This window comes from Rattus norvegicus, chromosome 11 (assembly GCF_021556685.1).
Source record: "Rattus norvegicus strain SHRSP/BbbUtx chromosome 11, alternate assembly SHRSP_T2T, whole genome shotgun sequence".
In the NCBI taxonomy this organism is placed as follows: Eukaryota; Metazoa; Chordata; class Mammalia; order Rodentia; family Muridae; genus Rattus; species Rattus norvegicus.
In genome coordinates, this window is record NC_141544.1 from 47,292,899 (window position 1) to 47,312,697 (window position 19,799).

Below are 19,799 nucleotides of genomic sequence, written 5' to 3' on the forward strand. Positions count from 1 at the left end.
ACTACCTAAGAGATTAAACACAGGTAGACCTAATCAGCCAGGCCATTTTGTTTATTATTTATTCTTTTTTTTTTTTGCCAAATTTACTTCAGATTCTCCAAAACAAACAAACAAAAAAAAATTTTGGAGATGCTGAGAGTTTGACCCCCTCCTTACCTAGAGATAGCCACTGTGTTCAGGTTTGTGTGTATCATTTCCGTGCATAATTTACAACTTGATAATGGTGAATATATAAACAATATATAGTATTGATTTTTAACTAAAGTGATATAAAATTGTGTCTTTGCAACTTGCTTTTTCACTCAGCATCACATTTTGAGATTTATATATGAATAAATCGAATATTTGTACTTTCTTTGAATTATTTTAACTGTTGGTATAGCACTGCATTGTATGAATATACTGTAATTTATATTTATACTCCTTTTGATGGACTTTGGAATTGTTTATAGCCTTAACTCTTTAAAACAGTCCTGCAAAAAATACCTCTGTACCTGTTTGGTGTGCACACTTTTGGAGTTTCTCTAGGAAGTACCCTTAGTCATAATTTTGCTGGGTAGAAGTATATGTACATCTTCCACTTAACCAGATATGATAGAAGCTCTCAAAGTGGTTGTACCAGTTTTAACGGTCACTGGTATTGAGAACACCCATTTCCTCACATGCTTGCTAACAAACTGTTTTTCTCCTTTCTTTACTGACCGTCTTCTTTATGACTTCAGCTTACTGCTAAATTTGCGTACAGACCACACTGGCTTTTGTCTAGCCATGTGACAGCAAATGGGTTAATCTCTCCCAGGCGATTGGTTCGGTCTTTACTGAATTTGGTTCTCGTAACAGTAATTGCAATGAACAGTTATGTTATCTAATGTTGCTTTGTAATGTTATATGTACCTCTCACGTAGCAAGTGAACTGATTGAATTAAAAGCATTTTAAAGGTATGATGTTTTTCTTTAAATCCTTTCCTCGATGAAGTATTTGATATATTCAGAATATATGTGACGTATTTATTTACAAGCTGAGAAGTCAAACAAATGAACACTAACTTACAAGCCTACCAGTGGAATCAAGAAGCAGCCTAACCAGTATTGAAAATGTTCACGTTCAGAGGTGATTATCCTGAATTCATGTTATTCTTGTATTTTAAACATTTTTATCAGATTTTTGTGTACCATTTAACATTGAATTGTGTGTATGGCTCCTATGTTTGAGTAAAACCTATTACTTTGGTTATAGTCTTCTGAAACTTGCTTTCACTAAATGCTATGTTTCTAAGTAACTAATAATTCTTTACTGCTTGTGTAATGCTGGTTGACTATAATGCTGTTTACTTGTGTTTCTGTCGGTGGGCATTTTGACTGTTCTGTTTTCCCACAAGAAATGTAACCAGCACGCCCACTTGGAAGAACTATGGTATAACTGCAAGTAGGAAAGCAAAAGAATAGTTTAAATGCTGGAAAAGCCTCTTTTAATTCCACTGCTCCTCTGTCCACTTGTTTAGGAAATGGTATCATTTGTTTTTTCATCTGTTAATTATTAGTGTTTATAGTTAACTTTTATTCAACTCAATTGTGTGATAAAACTAGCTATAATACCTACAACGACTTGACACCTATTTACTTGTGTGGGTGCATGTGCCATGGCACATGTAGGGTACCCAAGGACACATGTGGATAGGGGATTGGGCTCTGGTTGTCAGGCTTGGTGGCAACCCCCGCCCAATGAGCCATCCTGCTGACCTAGTTATACATTTGGAAGAATCATAGTTTTACTTTAAAATGTCTTTATGATACTTTAGAAATTTATCCTTTGCAATGCTGAACTCTTTTCAGACTTCTTTAGTAGCTCAGGGAAATTGCATAAGTTTCAAAGTCTTTTTAGTGCTTTGTGAATAGGTTGGAGTGCCCAGCATCATAAGCTATTGGTTAGGAGTGGAACTGCTGGATTTTAGGGGTATGGATGTTCCACCTTATGAAGTGGTTTCAAATTGGCTCTGAAGTGGTTGTGCCAACTTGTGTTTTAGCTAATAGCTTTGTCAATTTATGTACCTTGATCAGCATTATATGAGAGTTATAGGCAACCTGTTCAACACTTGCTATCTTAGATTTTTTTGTATTTGCCAGTAGTATTTGGTGTATCTTTTTTTTGGTTCTTTTTTTTTCGGAGCTGGGGACCAAACCCAGGGCCTTGCGCTTCCTAGGTAAGCGCTCTACCACTGAGCTAAATCCCCAGCCCCCTTTTTTGTGGTTTAAATTTGCATTTATTAATGAGATTGAGAATATTTATTTATTCATCAGGTGTTTCCCTTCTGTGGAAAACATGGCCTTGTTTTTTCACCCACTTTTAAAGAGTACTGAATTGTCTTTTAAAGCTACAGACTGGTAGCACTTTTTATTAAATGTGCATTGAAAAAACTCAGAGCATGTGACACAAGTTTTCTACCACTAAACTACATCATACAACCCAATTCTTAAATTTTTTTTCTTTTTTTTCAGAGCTGGGGACTGAACCCAGGGCCTTGCGCTTGCTAGGCAAGCGCTCTACCGCTGAGCTAAATCCCCAACCCCCCAATTTTTAATTTTAATATAATCTAATGGAAGTGTCCCCTGCTCTGGACTTACTAAGATGTCCACTATGTTCCTTTTTAGACATTTTAGGTTCTTTTTTTTTTTCCGGAGCTAGGGACCGAACCCAGGGCCTTGCACTTCCTAGGTAAGCGCTCTACCACTGAGCTAAATCCCCAGCCCCGTTTTTAGACATTTTAAAAGATGCATTTCTCACTTAAATTCATAATCCAGTTAAATTCATAATCAGTTTTTGTATATGAGGTGAGCTAGTGACTCATATCCATTCATCTTGTCCCATGTGGCTCACCTTTTCTTTTTAAAATTTTTTTTTTTTTTATTTACTCATTTATTATATATAAGTACACTGTAGCTGTCTTCAGATACACCAGAAGAGGGCATCAGATCTCTTTACAGATGGTTGTGAGCCACCATGTGGTTGCTGGGAATTGAACTCATGACCTCTGGAAGAGCAGTCGGGTACTCTTAACCACTGAGCCATCTCTCCAGCCCTCACCTTTTCTATTCTATAGATGGAATTCGACTTCTGTTTACCAGAGTGTAGCATCTTACTTGCCTGCTGAGTGTTTTTCTATGTGTGGATCTGTTTCTGGCTTGTTTTTTTGTTACCTCATTTTATCTGTATTGGTACCTACTCTTTCTTTACCACTACTGTAGCTTTTACCTGAAATCTGGTATATTTGTTTGTTTGTTTGTTTGGTTGATTTGGTTCTTGGACATAATTAGGGTCATATTGTGAAGAACGGTATTCGTTAAGTGGTGCTTGTGATTCAACCCAGGGCCTTGTGAGTGCTAATCAGTTACTGTACCATTGACCTTCTTAGCCCTTCAGTAATCCAGCCCAGGAAACTCTTGAGTCTCATGGTTTAAGAAGAATCAGTCTTTTTTGGTCCTTTTTTTTTTTCCCGGAGCTGGGGACCGAACCCAGGGCCTTGCGCTTCCTAGGTAAGCGCTCTAACCACTGAGCTAAATCCCCAGCCCCAAGAAGAATCGGTCTTAAAAAACCCTTTGGGGCCTAAGTAAAATCAATCCAATCAGTTTTGTGGAGACTTGAAATTGGTTGCTGTTATAAACAGAACATTTTTTCTGCTTTGTATTTTAATTTTCATACTTTGGAACTCCATCTTTTTTTTTGTCATTTGCAATGGTGATATTTAGGTCTTTTCCTTTTCAATTTATTGTGTGTGTTTTCATGTTCTGGCATACTTTTAAAGATTTATTTATTTATTTATTTCATGTATGTGGGTTCACTTCCTCTGTCTTCAGACACACCAGAAGAGGACATCAGATCCTATTAATGATGATCGGGAGCCAGCCACCATGTGGTTGCTGGGAATTGAACTCAGGACCTCTGGAAGAGCAGTCAGTGCTCTTAACCACTGAGCCATCTCTCCAGCCCCTGGCATATTTTTAAACATGTGTTCAGTTGAAGTGGTTATGATTGTTCATTAGAAGTAATTATAGTAGTACACACACTCATTTCCAATGTCAAAGAAGCGGATTAACTGTTAATAGCATTTGTGGAGGTTTTGTAGATTACTTACCATGTTAGGGGAGGCTTTCCCATTTCGTCACATGGCTTTCTGCATCTTTTCTCCAGTCCATCAAATGAAATTAATTATAAATTACATTTAAAAAATATTTTTACTTTATATATATATGGATGTATTACTTGCATATGATGTCTTGTGTACCACGTCTGTGCCTGGTGTCCACAAAGGCCAGAAGAGGGCGTCGGAGGTAAAGGCAGTCGTGAACCATCATGTGGGTGCTGAGAATTGAACAAAAGTAACTAGAACGTTCAATTGGAGCCATCTCTCTGGCCCTTCAAATTACAGGTTTTAATTACATTTTTATTTTACCTTATTTTTCTGGAGATAGATCCAAATTGGCCTTAATAGGTTGTCTATTTAATGGTACTACTGTTTGATTTTTGTTTTGTTTTGTTTGAGACAGCATTTCGTAGTGTAGCTTGCTTTGACTGTCCTAGAACTAGCTGGGTAGACCAGGCTAGCCTGAACTCACAGAGAGATCTGTCTGCCTGTGCCTCCCAAGTGCTGGGGGGTTAAAGGCATGTGTTACTTCCACCTGGCTTGATCATGTCTTATCTAGGATTTTGTACCTGGTTATAAACAGACCCCTCCCCCATTTCTATTTTTGACAAGGGGTCTCACTCTCTGGCCTGGAAGTCTTGATACAGGTCAGGGTGGCATCAAACTCAAGAGATCCATTTGCCTCTGTTTTGTGAGTGCTGAGAGCAAAGGTGAGGCCCCCTCCATGAGGCTTCTCATTTTTTCTGCTTTGATTGATTGATTTTGGTGTTAAGGTCACAATCGTCTACCAAGTGAGTTACTGAGTGGTTAGTTTGGATTATAGTTTGTTAAAAATCTTGGTGCATCTTATGTACAAAATGACTTGGATGTATAGTCTTTTTGTATATGCACATTTGGCAGCAGTTGTACTGAAATAGAATTGTTCTGTTTTCCATTTCTTTCAATTCTATTTTGGTAGTTTCAGAAATTTGTTTATTCACCAAAAATTTAAATTTATTAGTATCAAATTCATGCCATTTTAATGACTTATAATTTTTTTTTTGTTTTGCATGCTTGGCTTTTATTTTCTCTCTCCTTGTTTAGAATATTATTTATACTGTCCCTGTCTTTTTGTTGTGTGACACTGGGGCTCATTCCTGTAGTCTGGACTGGCCTAGAACTCAAACACAGGGTATCCTATCGTCTCTACTTCTTGGGTGCTGAGATTACAGGCCTGTGTCACCATAACTGGCTCTTTTTTCTTGTTTAGTCTTGTCAGACGTTTATCTGTTTTATTAATATTGGCATAGGAGTAATTTTATCTTCTTTTTTTATTTCATTGTTGTTAAATACACAGCTTTTATTTCATTGTTTTGATTTCTTAACCATGTTGTCAGAATGTGGTCTGCATTTCATTTTGCCCCTGAAAAACAGTTTTTACCCATGTTTTATGGTGTTATTCATATAAAATTTAATAGTTGCTTATGATAAATAATTTTAATGTTTTATGTGTATGTATGAAGTCTGTGTATTCGGTGATTGTTATATATCTGTTAGGTAAAAAATAGAAATTGTATTGTTCAGTCTTTTTTTTTTTTTTTTCCATTTTTATCCTATTTACCCACAACTTTTCATACTTCTTCAGTGGGCCAGACTAGGGTTAAGCTGAACAGGGTCATCTTGGCCTGCTCATTTGACCAGGCTGATTGTCATGAGTTTAGGAGTCTGAGAATACTGGTACCCAGGACTTGTTAGTAGTTCAGCAGTTTCTCTTGTTGTGTCTGTTGAGACTCCTTTATTAGATGCATGCAAGCTTAACATTGATTTCTTAGTGAATTGGACTTTTGCCCTATTTTTGTCTATCCTAAACTGTTTAAAAGTCTCATTGGTAGAAATTACCCAGAATATTATTTATTTTTACTTACTTATTTATTTAATTTTTAAAAACTGGCTGTTTTAGTTTCTTTACAAGTTAAGCTTTTTTTTTTTAATTTAAGTCAAATAATTTATTAGCACATAGAACCCTCCAGAAAAAGGGTTAGGTTTTTTTTTTAAATATTTATTTTATGTATGTGAATACGCTGTTGCTCTCTTCAGACACACCAGAAGGCATCATATTCCATTACAGATGGTTATGAGCCACCATGTAGTTACTGGGAATTGAACTCAGGACCTCTGGAAGAGCACACAGTGCTCTTAACCGCTGAGCCATCTCACCAGCCTCTTTAGGTGTTTCTTTCTTTCTTTTTTTTTTAATGTTTATTTATTTATTATTTTACAAGTACACTGTAGCTGTCTTTCAGACACATCAGAAGAGGGCATCAGGTCTCATTACAGATGGTTGTGAGCCACCATGTGGTTGCTGGGATTTGAACTCAGGGCCTCTGGAAGAGCAGTCAGTGCTCTTAAGCACTGAGCCATCCCTCCAACCCCCAGGTGTTTCTTATAAATAATATATTTTTGGATTTTCCTTTTTGACCCATCAGACAATATGTCTTGTAATTCTTAAGTTTAGAAATTCCTGTTTAATTCAAATATCTTGGTGGTCAACTCATTTCTTTCTAAAACCATTTTTATTTTACCTTTGAATTTGAGAAGTCATTTTGATTTAGTTCAAGGCTCTTAAAATATCTTTTCCGTTAGTATAGCAAAGATGCAGTCTTTTTCCAGTTTATTTAGTTTTTTGAAGGAAATATTGTTTTATTTTAGCTACATTTGATTGTCTTTGTGAGTGTCTCATTTTACTCCTAAGTTTAAATATACTACTTGTATTATTCAAGGTTCTCTAAAGGGCCAGGAAAGCAGACACACCCAGACACACACACACACACACACACACACACACACACACACACACATGAACAAGGTAGGGGGAGAGTGTGTGTGTCTGTGTATTTTAAAGGGGGATTTGTTAGAGTGGTAGCCAACAGTAGCTGTCTCCCCGTTGAAAGGCCTAGAGTGTAGTTGTTCAGTCCCTGTTCAGTGCTGGATGTTTGAGCACTCTCTCTAGTGCAGGAGTTCTGAAGGGTTCTTAGAAACCTGCTGGTCTTCAGTCTACATTGGAATTCAAGGGCGTAGGTTCTAATACCAGCAAAGGAATGCCTCAGTAACAGGACAGATGAGTTTGCCAGCTAGAGTGAGAGCAAGCAGGCAAAAGCACACGCAGGCCTTTCCATCTTCCATGTCTCAGGCTGCCATTAGAAGGTGTGGCCTGGATTCAGGATTGGTCTTCCCATCTCAATTAATTCAATCATAAAATCCCTCACAAGTATGCCCAGATGCTTGAGTTTTGTTTTTTTTTTTTTGAATCTAAAATTGTTTATTCGAGGGTCTGGAGATGGCTCAGCAGTTATAAGCACTGGCTGATGCTTGAGTTTTAATTAATTCCACATATGGTCAAGTTTATAACCAAAATTAGCCACCACTATTTTTAAGAATTTTAAGAGATGTTTTTTACATGTATATTTGTGTGAATATATGCTACATGGATTCAGGTGCCTCTGGAGAGGAACAGGGCATTAGACTCTCTGCAGCTGCGCTCCATTCAGCTAATGTGGATGCTGGGAACTGAATGCAGGTCCTCTGGAAAACCAAGTGCTCTTAAGTGCTCAGCTGCCTTTCTAGCTCCTGCTCTTTTAATATAAAATTTTGATACATCGTCTTTCTTCAGTCTGAATTTTGCCTTTCATTAAGTCTACAAGATTGTGAGTCCTATTTAAATAACATCTGGTTTTTATCTGTGTTTAGAGGTTTTTAACTGGAAGAGAGTGCATTCATCCTTCTGGGTTACTGTTCCTCTTTCATTTTGCTCATGTCTTCTTTTCATCTTGGTCCTAGTAGTTTCAACCAGTGCATCATTTAGTTAACCAGTTTTCTTTTCCCTGTGCAAGTCCTTTCAATTTGAACTTTTTACTTTTAACACCTATCTATCTATCTACCTATCAATCTATCTGTAATTGTATTTGTTGAGACAAGGTTAACCCTCAAGTTAACCCTGCATTTGTACCTTTTTCTACCTCTCCTGAGTTGCTGAAATTACAGGCATGTAATTTCCTGGCTTATTTTTAAAAGTTTGATGTGGTTCCCTTTGCATCATATTTAGTCATCCTTTAGTGTAATGTTTGTGTTCCATTTTTAAATCTGTAGCTGTTCTGTATTCTGTATTTGGCCATCTCAGTGGGGGTTTCTAACGTAACTTCTTTTGTTGTCTCTGTCATGATGGATTGATTGCTACATCCTTGCTTGGTGTGATTGGTTATGTACTGTTGGATTCATCTTTGTGAGAATTTGAATCTAAAATTGGGAGAAAAAATATATATATTCTGTATCAGTCAGTTTTGGCTAGAGTCAGAGATGGGCTGGAACTATTCTCAAGTTACACTCGGGCTCCTGACCCAGGGTTTACCACTCTGCTCCATGTGGCTTTTGGTAGCACTGTCTCTAGCTCTTAGAAGTCAGTTTAGTTCTAGCTTAGGTTTACTGCTTTTGGAGAGAGAGAGGTTAGCTTTAAGCGTTTTCCTCTATGAATGGACAAAAAACATTTTTTAAAAATTAAAAACTGTAATCTGCCAGACCTGAGGGCACACACCTTTAATCCCAGAATTTAGGAGCAGAGATAGGTGGATCTTTGTGAGTACAAGCGCATCCTTGTTTGGTCTACATAGTGAGTTCCAAGCTAGCTAGGGCTGCAGTAGTGAGACTGTGTCTTAAAATCTGTGCTCTTCCCCCACTACCCTTTATTGCTTGAGTTCTTAGTTACCTAGTAAGTACTTTGTTTTAATATGTAACTATGGTAGTTTTAGTTTGTATTAGAAAAAAATGTCATCAAATAGGTTTTCTTATTAAAAATATTTATATTAAAACAAGTTTAAAATTAAAGGTATAGGTTAATTTATTCTAAAGGAAAATATTCTAAAGGAAAACACATGTTGAGTTTGTTATAATTTGTGTCCCCTATATCCAGAGTGCTGTAACAGATAAATAGGAGAGATGATCAAACAGTGTGAAAACTGCTGTCAGTGGTTTAGGCATGGTGCTCTAAGCTTACAGAGCTGCAGAAGTAAACTCAGTGCATTGGGATGATCAGGACTTGCTTCCTGAACTGAGCAGAACTGGTGAGCATTATGTACTTGCAGAATAAGGTTGCTAGGGAATGATCAACAGCCAGCTGTGACTGAGTCTAGGGCATGTGTTGTGTAGTGGCAAGATAGAAGCAGCAGTGGTGTTACAACAGGCCTTATCTGCATATTGTTGGGAGAGAGTACTATTTTGATACCAAAGAGAGGCTGTTGAATGGATTTAATCAGTGAGGTGATAGGCTGAGTTTCAGAGGATGCTGAGGTGAAGACAAACCACCACTTAGGAGACTGCTTGTTGCATTACGTTAGTTCATAGGAGAAAAGACGAAGGTATGGCTAAGGCATTGGCATTAGACAGAAGCCTCTGTGTGGTTTATTCATATGGTCTTCGCTTTTTAGGGAAGTAGTAGTGGGTAAATTGAATGGAAATGTTTAAGGAGAGTGGGAAGACAGGGTTGACCTGCATTTTTGGTTTCCTTCACATTTTTTAGTTTGGATAACCGTTTGGCTTTTAGAGCAATAATTGATAGATAGTATACAGAAAGAAGAAAGAACTTGGCTTTTTTTCACATTTTTTGTTTGAGGAGAAAAAAGGTCAGTTTTGAACTTAATGAATCTGAGGGGCTTGTGAGACATTTTGGTTAATGTCTAGTAGCAATTGGCATGGAAGTTCTAGAAGTTGAGAGATGTGGCCCAGCCTGGAGAGATTTGGGAATCTTCAGCATTTGGGAGTTTGGAATCCAATGTTTTCTATGGTAGTACCACCTGAGCTAATTTAAATGGTACATAGATAAATACCTGGAAGGTTTTAGTAGTGCCTTAATGTGCATAAAAACTTTCATACCAAACCTGTGATAGCATGGACGTTATTATTTAGGCTAAGAAAAAAATGGAAGGGAAATATTAAGTAAAAATTCATGTAATAAATAGAAACGGCAAAAATCGTGGTTAAGCTGCACAAATGGTGAAAGTTCAGAAAGTGTTGCTGTGAGCCGTGGGTGTGTGGGTAAGGACATGCAGAGAGAATAAGAGTGGGGAGAAAGGACAGTTGCCATTGGGTGGCAGGGAATGGACCAGAAGAGCACATGAAGGAGACTGAGGAAGAGCAGCCAGACCAATAGGAGGAGAACCAGAAGATGGTCTTTGGAGTCCATATGAAGAGTCCTCAGAAGGAGGAAGTGGTCCACAGTGTCAAGTAAGTTGTAAGCTGAAAAGTCCTCTTTGGATTTAGCAATTAAGGTAAACTATTTAGCTGGCATCATCTAAAAACAGTAGATTTTAAAATTTCATATCCAATACTATTAATAGCTAGTATTTATTGTATTTCTTAACATGGGTGGTATCTTGAAAGTACTTTACATGTACTAGCTGATTAGTCAGGAAGTAGTATTGTGATTCCCTCTTGGTATACAAAGAAACAGAAACACAGAGAAGTAATTTGCCCTGGATTACACACCCAGGCAATGGGAGCATCAGGGTTCCAGCCGGGTCACTCTGGCCCCAGAGTTCATGCTGTGAACCATTTTGCCACACTGCCTCTCTAGTTAAACAAATGGAACATTAGAAACTTGCACCAGCATTTTTATCACAGTACAGTTGTGGCTGTGTGTGGTGTCATGAGATCTGCTAGACTTGAATGACTAGCATCATGTTAGAGGGACTAGAGTCTGCCAGTTGTATTGTAATTTATACTGTGGTGGTGATCTTGTGGGTTATGACAGATCTTGTCTTTTTCTGTATTTATAGTAGAAACCATATATATATATATATGTATATATATATATACACACACACATACACACACATACACACACACACACACACATACACCACACACACATACACACACACACACATACACACACACATACACACATACACACACACACACACACACACACACACATATATTTCCTAGGATAGCATTTTCCATATTACGTGCCTTATTTTGGCTGCTGTGGTGTCTTTAATTTTTTTAGCTATTATGTAAATTTCTTATACTGGAACTGTTCATGCAGAACAGGCAAACTTCTCAGATATTATAGATGACCATTTTATTGTAGATGGTCATGAATGTCCTTCTTAAAAGTAATTTCCCTCAAAAGGTAGAAATGGAATCAAATTGTAGGAAGCCAAGAGAGGATGAAAATAGAGGACTCAGTAGGAAAGGGAAGAAAATTGTTGATTAGGTTGACCAGCAGGAGGTGATGGAAAAGAAGACAGCTGTAATGACTGGTGTGGCCAGAGAGGACTTGCTTAGAAATGAAGTATTAAAAACAGTAGATAAGGTGTGAGAAGTGGCCCTGGGAAAGAAGAACCTAGTGGAGTAGGTGTGGCATTTATGTTGGTTGAGAAGGGCACCCTCAGCATAGGCCTTAATATGGCTGGGATGGTGGACTTGGAAGAGAAAAGACTGATTGCCAGTGTTCTTAAATGTGAAAACAGTCAAGAGCCGAGTAGGTGGCTAGGATGAGGAAAAGTAGCTGTGGTGAGTTACTGTATGTGTGAGAAGATTGTGAGGGCTGAGTACTGAGTGAATCCTTACTTGGGGATCTTGAGCAGATTACTTTTATTTTATTGAAATGTTTCAAAATACATTTGTACAGGAGAGATGGTGGCTCGACTCTGCTGTGACAGTGACTGTGAGGATTAGTGAGAAGACGCCTGTGGAAGAACTCAGCCCCGTGTGTGACCTGTAATGTGAATAGTTTTCAAGAAGGCTGGTTCTTCACTTTAGATTTTGTCAGGTTTTCATATGTCAAACTGAGCATAGTGTTTCATTGAAGAAATAGGTGTGTATTCTAAGAACTGGTGGTGGTCTATTTAAAGATGATCTTGACCTAACAAACAGTAGGGTTTGAAGAGAGAATTAATGGTGGTGCTGGTGATGGAAAGACAAGACTGTGACTCCTTGGCAAGAGCTAGAAGTAATGAGATGCTGAATTCTAAGTGATACTTAGTGTACTGCTCTGAAAAAAAACTTCATTATTGAACTTTCTTTAGGGAAAAACAAAAGCCGAACACTTGAGAATAGTTTTCTTCTTCCTCCACTGAAATAGACATTAAAAATATTTTTTGATAAAGATGTTTTCTCACTTGCAGTCTAGCAGCACAGGGTATGTTTGTAGAGAATAGCAAGCAGGGATGATTAGGGTGGTAGTTCTGGAGACGGCCATGGAGAACAGAGTGTTACAGTGAACCATTCCAACTGTGCCCCTCTGCCCTAGATAGAGACTGAACCAGAACTAGGCACATAGGAGCAGCTAACAGAAGTCGTTGCTCAGTAGAGGCAGGATGGTTGAGAGTATAGCAGGTTGTATGCTGTGAAATGGTATGTTTATGATGTGTCATATAGCAGGTAGAGAAGTATACAGGAGGAGAAAGTCTTTTCTACATTCAGCAAACACTTTCTGAAGATGTATGTTGCTAGGCACATACGGAGTCAGATGCCCTTAGTTATATGTAGAGCTGGTGAACCTAAAGAAAAGAAGAAACAGATTTTGCTCTTTGGAAAGAGCCTAGGAAAAAGAACAGTGGATTAGGGATGAGAATATGCAGACTTCAGTGTTCTAGATGGAGTCATTTCCTTAGGATACAGGACCCAACATGGTTCTAATAAACTATAGGGAAAAGTGCTGCTGCTCCATGACCTCAGATGACGCCACTGCTGACTAGAATGTCACTGTCTCCTTAGGACTGTGCAGCATGGATGACTTTGCTGAGGGAGGTCTCAGTTTGGCAGATGATATCTTACTGGAAGATTACCCTTATGAGGATGACTGTATCTGTACTCCTGACTTTACCACTGATGATTATGTTCGAGTAACCCAGCTTTACTATGAAGGCGTGGTGAGTAGGCTTGCTAAATCTACTTTAGAGCAGTTTTTGTGGCATGTGTATTGATAGGACAGTACACGTGCTTCTGAAGAGATGATTTCAGAAGGGAAGGGCTGTGTTGCCAGAGTGGTGAGAAGTAGTTACTTTGACTGGGGATCAACCAGGCTCCTGAGGAAAAGGAACAAACTCAGAGTAACCCAATGAGAAGGTCCAAGATGAGTTCAGAAACCACAAATCATACTTACTTTCACATTTACCAGATAAAAATCAGAATAATTTTCTTCTTTTAGGGTATGCAATATAAAGATTATGCCCAAAGTGAGAAAAATTTAGGTGAGTATGTTAATACTTTAATGCTAATTTATTGCAAGACTGTTAAGGGAGGTCTATCCATTCAGTCATACCAACATAACAAATTTATCTTTTAAAATGTATTTTTAGCTTCATTTGGTTATATCAGCCTTAATCCCAGCACTTGGGAACGAGGCCGAGACAGAAGGATTAGACAGACGCTCAAGGCCATATTCCATCAGCATGCTGAGACTCTGCTCTTAGACTAGAAACTAATCTTTTGTAAAGCTACAGCCAATACCTACAGTTTCTTAATAGCTAATAGTTGAATGTTTTATTCCTTCAGTTTTTAACCTTTTATACCTATATTACCTTTCCTCTATTAATGATGTAGATTCATTTGAAAATACTAATTTTAAACTTTGTAATTTAATTAAGAGTATGACATCTGCAATATATGGTGCAGTAAGCCACTGTCCATCCTGCAAGATTACTGTGATGCCATTAAGCTGTACATCTTCTGGCCACTTCTCTTTCAACATCAGCACAGTTCTATAATATCAAGATTGCACCCCTGTGTAGAAGCCATGTAAGTTGCTTATAATAACAATTGTTTAAGAACTGTGTTAGCATGTTGTACGGCACTGAGGAATACCAAGTCAGTGGAAGGCTTGTACCTCTTTCTGTAATGTTACTTATCTTTGCTTAATCAGATAGAAAAAGTAAAGGCTTTGGATTTGAGTATAAATGAGTAATTATAACATTTAGTGAATTCCCTGAATAGTAACAGGTTGTAAACTTAAAGCTGAGTGCCAGAGAAAGGAGGAAAAGATAACAATGTCTGGTTTGCATATGGAATACCTGATAGAGTAAAGAAAAAAGAACTTTCCACATGGTTTAAGTAGAGCTATAAATATAGAGTTCATATAAATGTAACATTCAGTAAATAATTACATTTGGGATCCTAATCTTAAAAAAAATTGTCTTTAAGCCGTTCTCGTGCTGCTGAGATAAGTTTGAAGAAATTACAACATCTTGAGTTGATGGAAGACATTGTGGATTTGGCAAAGAAAGTTGCAGTAAGTGGTAGAATGTGGTTCCCACTCATTTGAATGTAAATGAACAGGAGCTGGAGAGAGGGCTCAGTAGGTAAGAGAGTGCTTGCTGTGCAGACATGGGGGCCTGAATTTGGATCCTGGCCTTGTAACCCAACACTGTGGTAAGGGGGTAAAGACAGGAGGATCACTGGACTTCTGGCCACCAACCTAACACCAGATTCAGTGAGAGACTATCTCAAAGATGAGAGGTATTAGAGAGCAGCCTGATGTCCTTCCCTGGCCTCAACATGTATGTATGCATACACCATAGGTGTATGTATGGCTCACCACATGTGTGTTCATATATCAGTTCATGCACTATACTGTGCTCCTGTCTAACACACACACACACACACACACACACACACACACACACACACAAAGACAAGCCAACAGGCAAAAGAATGTAAATGGATGGTGTTTACCTTGTAGTTCCCACTTATAGCAGTTGGCAGACAGTGCTTTTATTTGTGTTTTGTTTATGGACATGTTCAGTATTGAAGTGACAAGGCCAATATACTGGTTCCATGTGCCAGAGTTGGTGTGGGGGTTAGGATTGCATCTTGCTAAGGAATAGAAGCGTGAGTTGATCATAAATGAGAGTAAGCCCTGGTTTGTGACAGCTCCTGAGTAGAGTTTGTCATGAAAGACTTGATAGGGTGTTTTGTACTGTGTTGTGGATCTTTTATATGATTTTCTATTTGTTTCGATGTTTGGTACTGTTTAAGGTGCTTCTGCTAAATCAGGTGTAATAACTTACAAACGATGCACACACCTTTATTAAAAGTCTAGGTGTAATGAGCTTCAAAAATCTGTACATTTAAAAGTTAGTATAATTTTTAACTAGACCTGTATGGAAGACCATTTCTGAACTGTATTAAGATGCTAACGGGACAAATCAACTATGTCAATACTGTGGGGACTGCTAAGCATGTAGAATAGTGTAGTTAGACATCACTTAGTGACAGGGACACGTTCTGAGGTCTGAGTTGGTAGCTAGTGTCCCTGTCATATGAATCTCAGAGATTGTATTTAATGCCAAGCCAAGATGATAGTGGCCAGTCTTTTGGGGTAAACATGGTTGTATGAGACTGTAGCCAGTACAGTGTGGCATGCTGTTGTACTATTCTCTCGATAAGCACAGTGGTAGTCTAAAATAATGGTAGGGACTGTGCTGCAGTAAATGCCCAGCCTATAGCGTGGCTCTTCATTGTTGCCACATACTACGTCACTTATTTGATTATGTACACTACACCTGCTTAACTTGTACTGCATGGGTACAGACTTGTGAGCGATGTCTTGGGAAATCACAGGAGCTGGAATGTAATGTAGGTAATAAGTTTTCAGGTTTCTTACTGTCTCAGGACTTTTTTTTTTTTTTTTTTTTTTTTTTGGTTCTTTTTTTCGGAGCTGGGGACCGAACCCAGGGCCTTGCGCTTCCTAGGCAAGCGCTCTACCACTGAGCTAAATCCCCAACCCCTGTCTCGGGACTTTTGACCTGTCTGTGGCTCCTTGTTAACTGAGATGTCACTGTGTAGCTCACAACTTTTTCTAAAATAGGCATTTTGTTTTCATTAGAAGATTCAGTTATGATGTTAGGAAGATGACAGACCAGAGTGAGGATTGCAGCACTCGTGTAAATGCTGGGTAGACATAGTGGCCAGCTTGTATTCGTAGCCCTTCAGAAGGCAGAGACTGGGTTAGCAGCAGGCTGGCTAGCTAGATTAGTGAAATAGTGAGCTCTGGGTTCAAGTAAGAGACCTTCCTTCTTCCCTCCATATAAAAGGTGGATAGTGATCAAGACATCTGTGGCCAACTTGTGGCCTCCACACACATACAAGTGCACATACACATGTACACACCCCATATACACATGCCACCCCACTCAACTTTCCAGAAAAGAATTCAAGCAAAATTGATAGAATAAGGAAAAATGTATGGTTTTTGTTCTTTTTTTATTTTGCAGAATGATTCATTCCTTATTGAAGGCTTATTGAAAATTGGTTATAAAATAGAAAATGTAAGTGTTAAACATGAGAACCCAGCACACGCACTGCAAATGATGAATAGTCAATCTCACTGCATGTTTCTCAGATAATTACTCCATATACTCAACCTTTTACATGTAGTATTTGTTAATACTAATTTCTGTATATTATATAAATAATCTTACTTTATAGATTTGCCTCATTTTTAAAATCATATATATATATGTATATATGGTATACTTTTAAGCCTTTTGCAAGTTACTCATTCTGTTTTTAGATTATTTGTCTCACATATGTTCTTTCAATGAAATTAAGTCCTTGGTATAACCTCTGGTGGTCAGGATAGATCCCTAGTTGACATGTGACCTGAGAATCTTCATCTACCTTTATATTACTGTATTCTCCTGCTACCTCAACAGTTATAGACCTCAACTTCCATGTCTAATCATTGCAGAAACACTCTTGATCTGTGAGATGTTCTACGGTCACATGAGGATAGCTGTGAGTCCACAGTGATTGTTCTTAACTTGTATGTAGGAGTCCAGCTTTTCTCAATTGCATGATGGAGTGATGGAAATCAGTGTATAAGTGGGTAGTAATGGTCTGACATGCTACAGAAGGCAAATGCACACTGCCACATACATTTAGACTTAAACTCAGACCCCCCTTTTCATTCCTCTTTTGAAACAGAAAATCTTGGCAATGGAAGATGCTTTAAATTGGATAAAATACACGGGTGATGTAACAATTCTACCTAAATTAGGATCAGTTGACAGTGGCTGGCCCATGTTAAGTATTTTCTTTACTGAATGTAAGTATAAGTGCTTTAAATGTTCAGTTTTGTTTAAAGAATATTTGGGAAGATGTGATGTATTCATAGATACTCAGTTTATATTAGGAATTATTAGCAGTGTTTTTCTTCTGGTATAATGCTCAAATGAGATATTTTTTTTTAATATTGTAGTTAATTATTCTCTGTTTCTTGTCTCACTAGTGTTGTGGCATTATAGTCTTAAAGTTACTACTTAGTGGATGTCCTCTCTACTGATGTATCTGCTCTTTGATTAAGATGGAATTGCCTTCTGTGCTTACTTTAAAAAGTGTTTCACTTTAAAGCATTTGAATATTAGCAGTGTTTTATGGTATACTTACAGTCTTAAGACAGGAAATACTTGGCCCTATAATAGGTGATGAACAGAAACCTTTCATCATCACTGAGAAAGAAGAGGGCGTATTTTGTCAGTTGGTTTAGATCCATATATGTAAGTAGAGACAGACTGTACCAGTACGGTTGTTAGACACTGGGGTGTATGCATCTAGAGGGTGAAGATTTTGTTTTCATCTCTGTTTTGAAGACTTGTAATTACAGCAGAGGAGCAGAGAAACAGCTTATCATAGGCACCAACATGGAATTATCTCTGATTCTATCTCCTGTTCTGCAGGGTGGCTGTGGTTGTTTTGTTATGGGGGTAAACTCAGAATTTTAGAGTTTAAAGCAATTGTTCTCAACCTGTGGGTCATGGTCATTTATTGATTGCTTAAGACCATCTGTATATCAGATATTATGATTCATAACAATAACAGAATTACAGTTATGAAGTATCAACAAAAATATCTTTAGCTGGGGCCACCACACAATGTGGAGAACTGTATTAAGGGGTTGTAGCATTAGGAAGATTGAGAACCACTTAGATAGATATAGATGATTTTCCTCAGGTTTGATAGTACTAGAGCCTAGATGAGAACTCACTCGTGTTCTCTGAAGTCAGAACATAGGCCTTTCCAAACCTTAACTCTGTCTCTTAATTCTCTTGTCTGGTGACCATCCCAGACATTGCTCAAATCTTAAATGTTAAATGTTCCTTTAGTCTTGGAAATTAATGATTGGTTACATAGAAGCTTAACTATAATTTTGTTGTAGTAAATTTTAAATCAAACTTTTAAAATCCTTTTTATATCATAGCTTAAAGTGCAGAAAATGAGGCTTGATAACCTTTGGATACAAAGTATCTGTTTAATTTTTATTAGTTTACTAACTTTTCTATTAGAATAATTTTTTTTTTTTGGTTCTTTTTTTCGGAGCTGGGGACCAAACCCAGGGCCTTGCGCTTCCTAGGCAAGCGCTCTACCACTGAGCTAAATCCCCAACCCCTAGAATAATATTTCAAATAACATCTTATTAACTTTTGTGAAGTCAAATATTAAAACCTTTTAAATATTAAAGTAAGTACATTTTAGAAAATAGTTTTTCAAGGTTTTGTTTTTACACATTTTTATTTAACATTCTATCTGGCACATTGAATACTTGACACTGTTTATTGAATTGGCTTTGGTAATTACAAGCATAATCACAGTGTTTTTTGAAAGAAGGAAGAATATCACTCCAGTAATAATAAATTTTAATTGCTAGAAATAAAAACTGATTTTATTCACAACAGTAATGAAGTGGTTTTCTGTTATTTTACCATATTGAGATCTCAAGGATAAACCCAAGATCTTAAATGCGTTAGGTAATTGCTGTTATTACTGAACTGCATTCCCAGCCCCAGTTTCTTTAACTATTTAATGTATTTGTAATATTACAAAAATGTACAAACTATTCAAAAACATTTAATAGTAAAATAGACATAATAGTAGACTTAACCTATTTAAACCAAGAATTAGAATATGATCAGTACCATTTTAAACTAATATTCTCTTTCACCTTCTAACACAAATTTCAGATAAGTACCATATTACTAGAGTTGTAACTGAAAATTGCAACTTGCTAGAAGAATTTAGAAGGCATAGTTGCATGCAGTGTGTGAAGGTAAGGATACTTACCTGTAAATGTATTTTAAGATTTGTCTGTTAAACTTTTAATAGGCTTGAGTTATAAAATAAGAAGACTATTCTGAAGTAGCATAGTAACATGCTTAAGGGGAAATGTTGAGGAATTCTGATTTACAATTCTTTTCAAAGAAGAAATACTATCTCAATCAAAATATCTAAAGATTTAAAAATTAGAATGTTTTCAACCAGGCTTGTACTATATTGAGCAAATACGATTTTCTTTGATACAGTCTTAATGGGATTCAGACTGTGCCTCTGTTCACTCAGGAGGTACTAACTCCTAGTTCAATTTTAAAGAGAATATTAGAGATGTTAATTTCTAGACTTTTATAATTAAAGCCATTGATAATAATTTTTATTAATTAAATGTGAGTATAAAGTGAAAAACTCAGTAATACATGTAGCATTTTTATGCTATTCATACTAGCCTGCTACATGTTTTTAGCAGTTAGTCAACATTGCCTGGGAGCTAATGATTTATGTGTATATATTGAGATACCAGTATATACACATTGGTTATGACCACACTTGCAGATAATTCAAAGCTACAATTTTACC

General features: G+C 37.3%; 1 protein-coding gene across 48 annotated transcripts in view; it reads left to right on the forward strand.

The window, feature by feature from the left end:
- Nucleotides 1-19,799, forward strand: part of Ttc3 (tetratricopeptide repeat domain 3) — a 99,685-nt gene that overhangs the window by 1,406 nt on the left and 78,480 nt on the right. For 17 of the 48 annotated variants that reach the window (XM_087576517.1, XM_087576533.1, XM_087576543.1 and 14 more), the window contains 7 exon segments: nucleotides 12,891-13,045; nucleotides 13,324-13,366; nucleotides 13,763-13,913; nucleotides 14,316-14,403; nucleotides 16,388-16,441; nucleotides 17,100-17,220; nucleotides 19,133-19,218. The exons of 23 other annotated variants lie outside the window; for them this stretch is intronic. In XM_087576517.1, the coding sequence (XP_087432643.1) occupies nucleotides 12,891-13,045; nucleotides 13,324-13,366; nucleotides 13,763-13,913; nucleotides 14,316-14,403; nucleotides 16,388-16,441; nucleotides 17,100-17,220; nucleotides 19,133-19,218 (698 nt within the window). 48 annotated transcript variants of the gene reach the window in all.